General features: G+C 41.9%; 1 protein-coding gene across 1 annotated transcript in view; it reads left to right on the top strand.

Moving 5' to 3' along the window:
- The first annotated feature begins 4562 nt into the window (after window positions 1–4562).
- The window catches only part of LOC133572820 (rho guanine nucleotide exchange factor 17-like), a 158221-nt gene continuing 146856 nt past the window's right edge, over window positions 4563–15927 (top strand). Inside the window, exon 1 of the mRNA XM_061925848.1 lies at window positions 4563–9261. Within this exon, the coding sequence (XP_061781832.1) occupies window positions 4783–9261 (4479 nt within the window). The 5' untranslated portion in view covers window positions 4563–4782. The remainder of the gene's footprint in view (window positions 9262–15927) is intronic.

Genomic DNA, 15927 nt, shown 5'->3' with positions numbered 1-15927 from the left:
TGTTTTCTTTCATGGTAACTCGTCATTTTGAAAAAAAAAAATACAAATTACCCTACTGTTTAAGTGCTGAAAATATAAATAATACATAAATAATAAATATTGTGTTTCTGCCATAAAAAATAGTTTTTCTTCAACAAAAAGTACATAAAAAATGTAAGTTTATATCGACAGACAGACCTGAAGTTGATCTAGATATTTTACATTGAATAAAAAAATAAACTAAAAAAATAAAGAAATGTTTTATTTTGGCTTCAATTATCCGTCATGTTCTCCATCAGCCTGAGGAGGGCGCTGTAGCCAAAGTCTACCATTCGTCTGCTCCTTTTCTCGGCGTGAACAAGACGACCTGTAATGTAAACATAACTTATATATGAAGAATTATTTGTTTTCTTTCATGGTAACTCGTCATTTTGGAAAAAAAAATACAAATTACCCTACTATTTAAGTGCTGTAAACTACTTTTAATTAATCGAAAATATAAATAGTAAATAAATAATAAATATTGTGTTTCTGCCATAAAAAATAGTTTTTCTTCAACAAAAAGTACATAAAACATTTTAAGTTTATATCGACAGACAGACCTGAAGTTGATCTAGATATTTTACATTGAATAAAAAAATTAAAGAAATGTATATATATCAAGTGTTTAGTTTTTATTTTGGCTTCAATCATCCGTCATGTTCTCCATCAGCCTGAGGAGGGCGCTGTAGCCAAAGTCTACCATTCGTCTGCTCCTTTTCTCGGCGTGAACAAGACGACCTGTAATGTAAACATAACTTATATATGAAGAATTATTTGTTTTCTTTCATGGGAACTCGTCATTTTGAAAAATAAAAAAAAATACCTAACTCTTTTATTTTGTTTTATATTTATGTTTTAGGTGCTGTAAACCACTTTTAATTAATTTAAAATATAAATAATACATAAATAATAAATATTGTGTTTCTGCCATAAAAAATAGTTTTTCTTCAACAAAAAGTACATAAAAAAATGTAAGTTTATATCGACAGACAGACCTGAAGTTGATCTAGATATTTTACATTGATCAAAAAAATAAATAAAATAAAATAAAGAAATGTATATATATCAACTGTTTTGGTTTTATTTTGGCTTCAATCATCCGTCATGTTCTCTATCAGCCTGAGGGGGGCGCTGTAGCCAAAGTCTACCATTCGTCTGCTCCTTTTCTCGGCGTGAACAAGACGACCTGTAATGTAAACATAACTTATATATGAAGAATTATTTGTTTTCTTTCATGGGAACTCGTCATTTTGAAAAATAAAAAAAAATACCTAACTCTTTTATTTTGTTTTATATTTATGTTTTAGGTGCTGTAAACCACTTTTAATTAATTTAAAATATAAATAATACATAAATAATAAATATTGTGTTTCTGCCATAAAAAATAGTTTTTCTTCAACAAAAAGTACATAAAAAAATGTAAGTTTATATCGACAGACAGACCTGAAGTTGATCTAGATATTTTACATTGATCAAAAAAATAAATAAAATAAAATAAAGAAATGTATATATATCAACTGTTTTGGTTTTATTTTGGCTTCAATCATCCGTCATGTTCTCTATCAGCCTGAGGGGGGCGCTGTAGCCAAAGTCTACCATTCGTCTGCTCCTTTTCTCGGCGTGAACAAGACGACCTGTAATGTAAACATAACTTATATATGAAGAATTATTTGTTTTCTTTCATGGTAACTCGTCATTTTGAAAAAAAAACAAAACAAATTACCCTACTGCTGAAAATATAAATAATACATAAATAATAAATATTGTGTTTCTGCCATAAAAAATAGTTTTTCTTCAACAAAAAGTACATAAAAAAATGCAAGTTTATATCGACAGACAGACCTGAAGTTGATCTAGATATTTTACATTGAATAAAAAAATAAAATAAAAAAATAAAGAAATGTATATATATCAATATATATCAAGTGTTTTGGTTTTATTTTGGCTTCAATCATCCGTCATGTTCTCCATCAGCCTGAGGGGGGCGCTGTAGCCAAAGTCTAAATTACCCTACTGTTTAAGTGCTGTAAACTACTTTTAATTAATTGAAAATATAAATAATACATAAATAATAAATATTGTGTGTCTGCCATAAAAAATAGTTTTTCTTCAACAAAAAGTACATAAAAAATGTAAGTTTATATCGACAGACAGACCTGAAGTTGATCTAGATATTTTACATTGAATAAAAAAATAAACTAAAAAAATAAAGAAATGTTTTATTTTGGCTTCAATCATCCGTCATGTTCTCCATCAGCCTGAGGAGGGCGCTGTAGCCAAAGTCTACCATTCGTCTGCTCCTTTTCTCGGCGTGAACAAGACGACCTGTAATGTAAACATAACTTATATATGAAGAATTATTTGTTTTCTTTCATGATAACTCGTCATTTTGAAAAATTCAAAAAAATACCCAACTGTTTTATTTTGTTTTATATTTATGTTTTAGGTGCTGTAAACCACTTTTAATTAATTGAAAATATAAATAATACATAGATAATAAATATTGTGTTTCTGCCATAAAAAATAGTTTTTCTTCAACAAAAAGTACATAAAAAATGTAAGTTTATATCGATAGACAGACCTGAAGTTGATCTACATATTTTACATTGAATAAAAAAATAAAATAAAAAAATAAAGAAATGTATATATATCAAGTGTTTTGGTTTTATTTTGGCTTCAATCATCCGTCATGTTCTCCATCAGCCTGAGGAGGGCGCTGTAGCCAAAGTCTACCATTCGTCTGCTCCTTTTCTCGGCGTGAACAAGACGACCTGTAATGTAAACATAACTTATATATGAAGAATTATTTGTTTTCTTTCATGGTAACTCGTCATTTTGAAAAAATAAAACAATATCCAACTGTTTTGTTTTATATTTATATATTTATGTTGTATTTTTGGTGCTGTAAACTATTTTTAATTAATCGAAAAAATTAATAATTTGAGACCTGAAGTTGATCTATACATTGAATAATAAAAAAGATGTATATATATATATATATATATATATATATATATATATATATATATATATATATATATATTGTGTTTCTGCCATAAAAAAACAGGTTTTAATGAAACAAAAAGCACATAAAACATTAAAAAAAAAAGTTTATATCGACAGACAGACCTGAAGTTGATCTAGCCTTATTTTTAACATTGTTATGACTAACATCCTTCCAGGATCAAACTTGAGGAGAATCCTAAAGGTTAAAAAAAACCTTATAAAAATAGCCCCACATACTTTCATTGTCACTTTATTTTCTAACTAAATAACATATTTTGATTTTATTTGGCTTCTTAGTAAGCAAAAGTTAAAGAATATAAATCAAGTGTTTTGGTTTTATTTTGGCTTCAATCATCCGTCATGTTCTCCATCAACCTGAGGAGGGCGCTGTAGCCAAAGTCTACCATTCGTCTGCTCCTTTTCTCGGCGTGAACAAGACGACCTGTAATGTAAACATAACTTATATATGAAGAATTATTTGTTTTCTTTCATGGTAACTGGTCATTTTGAAAAATAAAAATACAAATTACCCTACTGTTTAAGTGCTGTAAACTACTTTTAATTAATCAAAAATATAAATAATAAATAAATAATAAATATTGTGTTTCTGCCATAAAAAATAGTTTTTCTTCAACAAAAAGTACATTAAAAAAATGTAAGTTTATATCGACAGACAAACCTGAAGTTGATCTAGATATTTTACATTGAATAAAGAAATGAATAAAAGAAATAAAGAAATGTATATATCAATATATATCAAGTGTTTTGGTTTTATTTTGGCTTCAATCATCCGTCATGTTCTCCATCAGCCTGAGGGGGGCGCTGTAGCCAAAGTCTAAATTACCCTACTGTTTAAGTGCTGTAAACTACTTTTAATTAATCGAAAATATAAATAATAAATAAATAATAAATATTGTGTTTCTGCCATAAAAAATAGTTTTTCTTCAACAAAAAGTACATAAAAAAAAGCAAGTTTATATCGACAGACAGACCTGAAGTTGATCTAGAGATTTTACATTGAATAAAAAAATTAAAGAAATGTATATATATCAATATATATCAAGTGTTTTGGTTTTATTTTGGCTTCAATCATCCGTCATGTTCTCCATCAGCCTGAAGAGGGCGCTGTAGCCAAAGGCTACCATTCGTCTGCTCCTTTTCTCGGCGTGAACAAGACGACCTGTAATGTAAACATAACTTATATATGAAGAATTATTTGTTTTCTTTCATGGTAACTCGTCATTTTGAAAAATTTAAAAAAATACCCAACTCTTTTATTTTGTTTTATATTTATGTTTTAGGTGCTGTAAACCACTTTTAATTCATCGGGGGGGAAAAAAAAATAATTCGAGGCAGGGCTCAGCTAGTTTGTGTTACCGCATCAGCTTCCTGCTATTAAAATAACTCCCCCCTCCAAAAAATAAATAAATAAAAAAAGCTTTTCCTCTCTATCCCCGAGGGGGCTATGACAACCCCTCTCCCCCCCAAGTCCCGCCCTATCTCAGGCATTAACATGCACAAAAAACAACACAAGTCACGGAAATCCAAATGATGGCAAAAAAAAAAAAGCAACCCACAAACAGTTTCGCAGACTGATGCGGGATTCGAACCTCTCGCCGGCGCGTGGATAGCTCCACAACAACAACAACAACAAGAAGAAGAAGAAGTTTCTAGCAAACATGTGAGTTTGCGTGGGAAATGAGTTTTAAATTCGGCGGCGTGCGTGTGAGCGGCAACAAAAGAGCGACATGAACAATGGCAGAGAGACACAAGAGGAGAGCCTGCCGCCAAGTCTCCAAGTCGGGCTGCCGGGGCGCCGATAGAAGCCAGCCGGACAAACGTGACGAGCGGGAGGCTGGAGCTGGCGGCCGCCTTCCCCCGCAGGAGCAGCAGCGTCATGTCAGCGCGCCAAGGAAAGTTTCCAAAATCTCTGCCGCCGCCGCCGCCGCGACCGCAGAGCCAAAGAAAGCCTCCTCCGCCCCTCTCTCCTCCATTGCTCCCTCCATCCGCCAGCTCACCGAGCGATTCAGCAGCGCAGCCCGGCCGGGGGACGCTGCAGCGGCGCCGCGTGGCTCAAAGGACGACGACGGCGGCGGCGGCGGACACCCGCTGGACGGGACTTTTCTGAACAGAGTGCAAAAGTTCCCCTCTGACTCGGACTCGGAGAAAAAAAGGCGGACTTTGGCAGCGGGCGAGTCTGGTAAGAAAGATCCTTTTCCCACTTTGAGTACTTTTAGGAGTAACCATGAAGAGGACGTCGCTTGCAAGGCTAACAAATCGGAATTTATCCCCTTGAACTCGGACAAATGGCCGAGCGTGACCAAAATAAGACGGCTGTTTGATGAGAGACAAAGCCAGGCTGTAAAACCTAATGAGTCCGCAACTTTATCTTGGCCCCAGGCGACACTTTGCGGCACGATGGACTTTCATTCCAAAATCTACCAGCGACCGTGTTCGCTCGACGAGGAGGCGGCGTTTAGCGAGCGTAAAGTCAGGAGCAAGTTTCACAACAGCCACAGTAGCCTCGGTAGCTGCTCTCAGGGTAGCCAGAAAAGTAACTCGTCTCCATTCAGCTCCGAGGCAGAGGCTACTGCTACTAAGACCCCCACGCTGATAGAGTTGACACCTGACCCCGTCGCTGACCTTCAGACCTCTGCTACTACTTCCCGGAGCGGTTCCTCGAGCCGGGACGCTGCCTTGTGCGAGTCCTTTCTTCAGGAGCCGATATTGAGGGAGAGAAGGGTTAGACAGGGGGTCGGGCTGCTCAGGGATAGTTTACATTCCTCACATAGCTCCTCTGCAGCGCAGGCCTCCCCCTCCTGCTCCCCCTTATGTGCTCCAGATAAAGCCATTACCTTCTCCTCTACTGTAGCTCCCTCTTCAGCCCCTGGTAGAGTTGACCCTCCGCGCAGCTCCTCCTGGAGGTTCAGCTCTGGAGACGAAGAGGAAGGACACAGACAAAGAAAAAAAGGAGGTTGGGGTGGCCCCTCTCATTCTTTAGCCGGTTTTTTATCACACAGTAAAAATGGCCGGTGGAGTACAAAGAGCATCGGTCGGTCGTCAGGTAGCGAGGAAGAGAGCCCGGGTTCTTTAGGCCCGTCAGGTCGCGAGGCGGTACGCCGCCGCTCTCTAAGGAAGAAGAAGAAGTTCTGTGGCCGTGATGACGATCATGATGGCGAATCGGAAGACAGCGACAGCGACAGTCCCATGACAATGGAGCGCTTGGATCGGCACCGCCAGGGGACCCCTAGAGGAGAACTGGCGCTGAGGTTATCCCGGAGTCACTCTGCAAGAGAAGCCGCCATTCATAGTAACAGAGCCCGGGTGCAGCAACAATGGGAGCGCATCACTTCACCTGCGCCAACCACATCGCTTCCCGGCGTGTCACGGGTGTCAAAGGTCAACATCCCCTCTTTTCTTTCCAGTCCGGGTGCTTCCCGATGCAGTAGTCGATATTCCAGCACTGAGACGCTGAAGGAAGAGGACCAGGCTAGCTGCACCAACAGGTTGTGTCACACAGCTAAAAATGCATCCTCGTCTGTGTTAAGTAAAACTTATTATGGAAATTTTACGATGTACCGTTCCCCTAGCTTTGGACACGGAGATAATTCCCCCCGCGCACAAGTGCGGATGCGCCCCAAGATCGCGCCCGCTTTCGCTTCCTCTTATGTGTCGGCTGCAAGGGTCGGTGGGACCGTGACGTCACAGCAGACAACAGGAAATGACAGAGCAGACGAGACGAATGGAATATCCAAGTCCAACCCTGATATCACGACAGAAACAATGACTCTTTTAAACTTCCTCAAATCGGACTTGTCGGAGCTCAAAGTGCGGAAAACAAGCGAGGGAGAGAAATGTGGAATGAGCTCGCAGAGTCACATCGGACCGTCTAGTCGCCGTCTGTCCCTGAAAGACCTGACAGCCACCCTGCGCCGCGCCAAGTCCTTCACTTACTCGGACAAATGTTCAACAGCCTCGCGCTGTTACCTGGCAGGTGAAACCACAAAGAGAAGTTCCTCCGAGCAACAGCTCGACTTGGACAGCGAGAAGAATGCAGGCAGGGGGGCTGTGTCAGAGAGGGAAGTAGAAAGTGACGGAGGCGATTTTAGGGTCGGACGAGGACAACGGTTGTTGGATTATGGGTACCATGACGATGATGAGGAAGTGATGCCTGCGCCATTGCAAGAAAGATACATGCAGGAAGCCAGGCAGGTTATTCAGGATATCTGTCAGATGAACACCAGAAATGACGATGATGATGATGATGATGTGAAAACTGTAAAGGACTTCAAGAAAACAAATGAGGAGAAGAGGAAAGGAACAAGTATGGAAGGTGAAACAGAAACGGACCAGGGGGCTGAGTTGAAGACCACAAAGGAAAGGAATAAACATGTGCAGGAGAGAGAGAATGGGAAGAGGGAGAAGAGCGGGAGGGATGAACAAAGTATGCAGCTGGAGAAGCTAAACAGTCGAGACTGCCAGGAGAAGGTGAAGAGACAGAACAGAGAGACCGCCAGGGCATTAAGGAAGGAGGACTCGGAGGAAAGCGTCTTCTACGACCGATCTGTGGATGAACTGTCCGGCCACGAGTCGAGTTTAACAGATGAAGGGATTGTAACAGAGCCAGAGATCGGCCCCAGTGACCCCTTCGAGAGGGTTTTCGTGGGGTCAAGAGAGGTTAATTTGGGGTCACACATTGCTAGGGATGTACTAGGGCAGCCCGTCACCATATGGAAACAATCCGCACTCCACAAGGAGGAAGGGCTTAAGAAAGAAAGAGAGGAAATGATGGAGAACAACACGGGTTGTTCAAATCATCTGAATGAAGTCTGCATACCTTCATCCTTGCCTCACTCCTGTTTGGAAGAGAGTGACGACGCCATCATCACAGACTTGGATACCACTGCTGCTACTAAAAGCAGCAGTGAGGCCAGCAACGCTGGCACGGCAGGACCAGCAACCCCCATCCGACGAAGGCGCAAGTTCTCCCCTCCTGGCAACATTCACACAGCCTCAGAGGTTAGTAACACAAACCTAACCGCAGCTGATGTGGAGTCCACTGTTTATCGCTCCCTGAGTGACCCCATGCCTCATAGAAGCGCCTCTGTGGCAGAGAAGGACATATTTTCCTCCGTTGACAGCAACCTTCTAGGATCTTTAGCCGTCAGAGGAGGGCCCTCAGCTATGCCCACCTTGGCAGAAGACAAAGGAAGTGTGGCCAGCGACTTGTCAGGATACAGTGACGGAGGACTCCGGGATGATGTTGTCGCCGACTACAGCGGCGTCATCAGGAGCATTGTCGCCGAGCCAGGAGCCATGGACAGACTGATAACGGACGATCATGCTAATTGTAAAGCTCCCAAGAAGAAATCGTTTAGTGACCCCAGTCGCCGCAGCGACGCATCTTTGCTTTCCCACAATGACTGTCAGTCCAAAGGTCAGTCCAGCAGCACTGAGCCAATCAATGAGGTGGGTCAGACAGGCCTGATCCCGCCTTCCAGCAGTGAACCTATTTTGAGCCAGCAAGTAGAAAGAGTTGAAGTGGAAAGGCAGCCTAAAGAGGAAACGGTGAAACAGTCACATGATTGTCACCACGGAAACAGCAATATTGGAAAAAAGGCTCGTTCCCAACCTGACAATCCTGACTGCGAAGATGATGTCATGGATCAAAACAGACAAAAGAAAGCCGAGGAAACGAGAAGGTTTAACTTTGACCTCAAGCTGGCGGAGGCGTTATCCCCACGAATGGTTCGGCGCTCCCCTAGAAAACGTCCAAACAGGTTGGCTCAGTTTTTTTCCCACGAAGACCCCTTTGAGCCTGCGGAACTAGAGGATCCAGATGCATCTGGACTCACCCCTCCTCCTCCCGCATCCAAGCCCAAGAACAGACCAAAGCACGTACGGCATGCCAGTGAGCCGGCCACCTTCATACCCATCTCGCCGCCACCACGACCACAGCCTCTCTCAGGCCAAGCCACCGAAGGTTCTCCAGCCTTGAGGAAGGCCCCTGGAGAAGAGACCCCATTTCTGGAGTATGTGACCCAGAAATACTGTCTTGAGACGTCTGAAAGAGTAACAGAGAGTCCGGGGCCTCTCCCTCGGCTTAGGGATGGGGCTGAAGAGTCTGCGTCTTCACCCAGCGAGACCTGCGCCAGTGCAAATACAGGAGTACCACACCCTGGCTCGGACCATGCACCATCTGCACCAGCGCCCCAGAGGACCAAGCCGAGAGTGGTGAGTCCGCATTGATTTATTTTTTGTCTATCTTCTGATGCTTGAATTCTAAGTCACATGGGGAGTTTTAAGGGTGCAATTGCAAGATCAGAGAAACCATTACAGTCTGAGCTGTGTTCAACAAACATCAGAGGATGTTATTGGTCGGATTAAACAAACGTCAAACAGGCGGCATCAGGGAGCCGGTCTAGTGCTGGTCTGGTTTTACTTTGATTGATTGGTCCCGTCCAGTAGGGAATGTCTTGGTGCCAGCGTTATAGAGAGATGGCACAATGACCTCGCAAATCAAACAAGTCTTTGTGGAATAGTTTGGTGTTGAATCCAGGTCTAGCAGTTGTTTTGGACGAGGTCACCTGCTTTGACGCGTGTCCGTGTTGAGAAAACAACAACAAAGACGACTGCAGACGCGGTTTATTCATGTCATGGCTACCAGATGTGATCACATGACTCATTCTGTCGCTATGCTATAATGCGTCCAATGTGCTTGAACCACAACATCATGTACACCTGTATCGTAGTGGTGTGGGGAATGACCATTCTTATACTGGATTACCATTGGACGCTTCTGAATATGGGTGTCCCTATTGACCGATCTTAATCAAACATGACATCAGCAGGAATCATACGTGCTTTTATTGTTTTGTAGGATGTTGAATAATGTGGACACGTTTGTTACTGGATGCTTTCTAATACACTTCTGGCTTGGAGACTTTGTATGTGTAAGTAATATACAACTATATTTATATCTATGCTTGTTTAGATTGACAAATGTGCTGTTTTACAGTGCGATGTTGTTTAATGATTATTACGTATGTCTCACTCGCGTGTTTGGCTGTTGTGTAGCTGCCAGCTCCGAGCAGCCTGATCAAGGCTGATGAGTCAAATGCAGAGAATAATTTTGCTTAATCATTGGTACTTTAACTTTTAACTGTCCAGCTTTGCACAAGTAAACACTCTGCAGGACTACTTGTATCGCACATGATATCACACACAAGTAAACACTCTACAGGACTGCTTGTATTCATGATATCACACTCAAGTAAACATGCTGCAGGACTGTTTGTTTCGCTCATGATATCACACACAAGTAAACACTGCGGGACTGCTTGTATCACACATGATATCCCACACAAGTAAACACTCTGCAGGACTGCTTGTATCACACATGATATCACACACAAGTAAACACACCGCAGCACAGCTTGTATCGCTCATGATATCACACACAAGTAAACACTCCGCAGGACTGCTTGTAATGTAGCACACAGGATATCACACACAAGTAACCACGCTGCAGGACTGCTTGTATCGCACATGATATCACACACAAGTAAACATGCTGTAGGACTGTTTGTATCGCTCATGATATCACACACAAATAAACACACCGCAGCACAGCTTGTATCGCACATGATATCACACACAAGCAAACATGCCGCAGGACTGCTTGTATCACACATGATATCCAGGACTGCTTGTATCACACATGATATCCCACACAAGTAAACACTCTGCAGGACTGCTTCTATCGCACATGATATCACACACAAGAAAACATGCTGCAGGACTGTTTGTATCGCTCATGATATCACACACAAGTAAACACTGCGGGACTGCTTGAATCGCTCATGATATTACACACAAGTAAACACACCGCAGCACAGCTTGTATCGCTCATGATATCACACATAAGTAAACACACCGCAGCACAGCTTGTATCGCTTATGATATCACACACAAGCAAACACGCCACAGGACTGCTTGTATCACACATGATATCACACACAAGTAAGCACTCTGCAGGACTGCTTGTATCGCACATGATATCACACACAAGTAAACACACCGCAGCACAGCTTGTATCGCTCATTATATCACACACAAGTAAACACACCGCAGCACAGCTTGTATCGCTTATGATATCACACACAAGCAAACACGCCGCAGGACTGCTTGTATCACACATGATATCACACACAAGTAAACACCCCGCAGGACTGCTTGTAATGTAGCACACAGGATATCACACACAAGTAAACACCCCGCAGGACTGCTTGTATCACACTTGATATCACACACAAGTAAACACTGCAGGACTGCTCGTATCGACATGATATCACACACTAGTAAACACACCGCAGCACAGCTTGTATCGCTCATGATATCACATACAAGTAAACACTCCGCAGGACTGCTTGTAATGTAGCACACAGGATATCACACACAAGTAACCATGCTGCAGGACTGCTTGTATCGCACATGATATCACACACAAGTAAACACTCCGCAGGACTGTTTGTTTCGCTCATGATATCACACACAAGTAAACACTGCGGGACTGCTTGTATCGCATGTGATATCACACACAAATAAACACACCGCAGCACAGCTTGTATCGCTCATGATATCACACACAAGTAAACACACCGCAGCACAGCTTGTATCGCTTATGATATCACACACAAGCAAACACGCCGCAGGACTGCATGTATCACACATGATATCCCACACAAGTAAACACTCTGCAGGACTGCTTGTATCGCACATGATATCACACACAAGTAAACACTCTGCAGGACTGCTTGTATCGCTCATGATATCACACACAAGTAAACACTCTGCAGGACTGTTTGTATCGCACATGATATCAGACACAAGTAAAACTCTGCAGGACTGCTTGTATCGCACATGATATCACACACAAGTAAACACTCCGCAGGACTGCTTGTATCGCACTTGATATCACACACAGGTAAACACTCTGCAGGACTGCTCATATCGACATGATATCACACACAAGTAAACACACCGCAGCACAGCTTGTATCGCTCATGATATCACACACAAGTAAACACACCGCAGCACAGCTTGTATCGCTTATGATATCACATACAAGTAAACACACCGCAGGACTGCTTGTATCACACATGATATCACACACAAGTAAACACTCTGCAGGACTGCTTGTATCGCACATGATATCACACATGAGTAAACACACCGCAGCACAGCTTGTATCGCTCATGATATCACATACAAGTAAACACTCCGCAGGACTGCTTGTAATGTAGCACACAGGATATCACACACAAGTAACCACGCTGCAGGACTGCTTGTATCGCACATGATATCACACACAAGTAAACACTCCGCAGGACTGCTTGTATTGCACTTGATATCACACACAGGTAAACACTCTGCAGGACTGCTCGTATCGACATGATATCACACACAAGTAAACACACCGCAGCACAGCTTGTATCGCTCATGATTTCACACACAAGTAAACACACCGCAGGACTGCTTGTATTGTATCACACATGATATCACACACAAGTAAACACGCTGCAGGACTGTTTGTATCGCACATGATATCACACACAAGTAAACACACTACAGGACAGCTTGTATCGCTCATGATATCACACACAAGTAAACACTCCGCAGAACTGCTTGTATCGCATAGGATATCACACAAGTAAACACGCTGCAGGACTGCTTGTATCGTTCACTATATCACACAAGTAAAAAAAAAACAAGGGTCGCTTGTATCGCACATGATATGACAGACAAGTAAACACACAGCAGGACTGCTTGTATCGCTCATGACATCACACAGAAATAAATATGCTGCAGGACTGCTTGTATCACACATGATATCACACACAAGTAAACACGCGGCAGGACTGATTGTATCGGTCATGATATCACACACAAGTAAACACGCTACAGGACTGCTTGTATCGCACATTATATCACACACAAATAAATGCAGCACACGACTGCTTGTATCGCACATTATATCACACAAACGCGCCCTATGACTGATTGTATCACACATGATATTACACAGGTAAACGCGCCGCATGATTGCCTGTATCGCACATGGTATCACACACAAGTAAACACTATGCAGGACTGCTTGTATCGCACATAGTATCACACACAAGTAAACACTCTGCAGGACTGCTTGTATCGCAAATGATATCACACACAAGTAAACACTCTGCAGTACTGCTTGTATCGCTCATGATATCACACAAAAGTAAATATGCTGCAGGACTGCTTGTATCGCACATGATATCACACACAAGAAAACACGCGGCAGGACTGGTTGTATCGCTCATGATATCACACACAAGTAAACACACTACAGGACTGCTTGTATCGCTCATAATATCACTCACAAGTGTAAACACACCACAGGACTGCTTGTATCGTTCATGATATCACAGACAAATAAACACGCTGCAGGACCGCTTGAATCGCACATGATATCGCACATGATTGCCTGTATCGCACATGATATCACAGACAAGTAAACACGCGGCAGGACTGATTGTATCGCACATGATATCACGCACAAATAAATACAGCACGTGACTGCTAGTATCGCACATGATATCACACACACGCGCCCTACCACTGATTGTATCACACATGATATTACACAGGTAGACACGCCGCATGATTGCCTGTATCGCACATAACACACACAAGTAAACACTCTGCAGGACTGCTTGTATCACACATGATATCACACACAAGTAAACACTCTGCAGGACCGCTTGTATCGCACATGATATCACACACAAGTAAACACTGCAGGACTGCTTGTATCGCACATGATATCACACAAGTAAACACGCTGCAATACTGCTTGTATCGCTCATGATATCATACATAAGTAAACACTCTGCAGGACTGCTTGTATCGCTCATGATATCACATAGAAGTAAACATGCTGCAGGACTGCTTGCATCGCACATGATATCACACACAAGTAAACACGCGGCCGGACTGCTTGTATCGCTCATAATATCACTCACAAGTGTAAACACACCACAGGACTGCTTGTATCGCACATGATATCACACACAAATAAACACACTGCACGACTGCTTGAATCGCACATGATATCGCACATGATTGCCTGTATCGCACATGATATCACACACAAGTAAACACGCGGCAGGACTGATTGTATGGCTCATGATATCACACACAAGTAAACACGGTACAGGACTCCTTGTATCACTCATGATATCACAGACAAGTAAACACGAGGCAGGACCGCTTGTATCGCACATGATATCACACACAAATAAATGCAGCGCGTGACTGCTAGTATCCCACATGATATCACACACACGCGCCCTACCACTGATTGTATCACACATGATATTACACAGGTAGACACGCCGCATGATTGCCTGTATCGCACATGATATCACACACAAGTAAACACTCTGCAGGACCGCTTATATGATATCACACACAAGTAAACAACCTGCGGGACTGCTTGCATCGCACATGATATCACACACAAGTAAACACTCTGCAGGACTGCTTGTATCGCACATGATATCACACACAAGTAAACACTGCAGGGCTGCTTGTATCGCACATGATATCACACAAGTAAACACGCTGCAATACTGCTTGTATCGCTCATGATATCATACACAAGTAAACACGCTGCAATACTGCTTGTATCGCTCATGATATCATACACAAGTAAACACTCTGCAGGACTGCTTGTATCGCTCATGATATCACATAGAAGTAAACATGCTGCAGGACTGCTTGCATCGCACATGATATCACACACAAGTAAACACGCTACAGGACTGCTTGTATCGCTCATAATATCACTCACAAGTGTAAACACACCACAGGACTGCTTGTATCGCACATGATATCACACACAAATAAACACACTGCACGACTGCTTGTATCGCACATGACATTACACACAAGTAAACACTCTGCAGGGCTGCTTGTATCACTCACGATATCACACACAAGTAAACACGCCGCAGCGCAGCTTGTATCGCTCATGATATCACACACAAGCAAACACGCCGCAGGACTGCTTGTATTGCACATGATATCACACACAAACACTCTAGGACTGTTTGTATCGCACAGCACAGAGCTCATGTAATTAGTCTTTGATGATGATGATGATGATGTATGGATACAATATATCAATCTGCAGACTGCAGCTAATTTTTTGACATTCTATTTTAGAAAAAAAAAGTATATATATATATATATATATATATATATATATATGAAAAAAATAAAAATAAAATAATAATAAATAAAATAATAATAATTAAAAAAATAAAAAATAAATATATATATATATATATATATATATATATATATATATACACACACACACACACACACACACACACACACACACACTTGTTTTTAATGAATACGTAGGCCTATTATGCTACCGTAATGTTGGTTTTCTGAGGTGGTTCCTGGTGAAAAAAGATCTCATGATAATATAAATATACACCTATATTATATATATATTAAAAAATAAATAAATAAATAAATAAATATATATATATAGGTGTATATGTGTTATAGTGCTGTTGTTGAGCGTTCCCCCTCTTCTTCGCCCCCTGCTCGTTGCCACGGCGACAGCAGCAGTAGCTGCCGAGTGACCTGGTCCAGCAGGAAATGACCTTAGGAAAAGAGGAAGTTGTTGTGGTTACAGAAGTGTTTGATGACTTCCTACTCGGTGTGTGTGTGTGTGTGTGTGTGTGTGTGTGTGTGTGTGTGTGTGTGTGTGTGTGTGTGTGTCTCGCTGGTCTGGAAGACATCAGTCCTTGTTCCCAGCATGCTGTGTTTACATCAGCTGCA

Source organism: Nerophis lumbriciformis, linkage group LG30 (genome assembly GCF_033978685.3).
Source record: "Nerophis lumbriciformis linkage group LG30, RoL_Nlum_v2.1, whole genome shotgun sequence".
Lineage (NCBI taxonomy): Eukaryota > Metazoa > Chordata > Actinopteri > Syngnathiformes > Syngnathidae > Nerophis > Nerophis lumbriciformis.
This window is presented reverse-complemented; position numbering and strand designations above follow the sequence as displayed.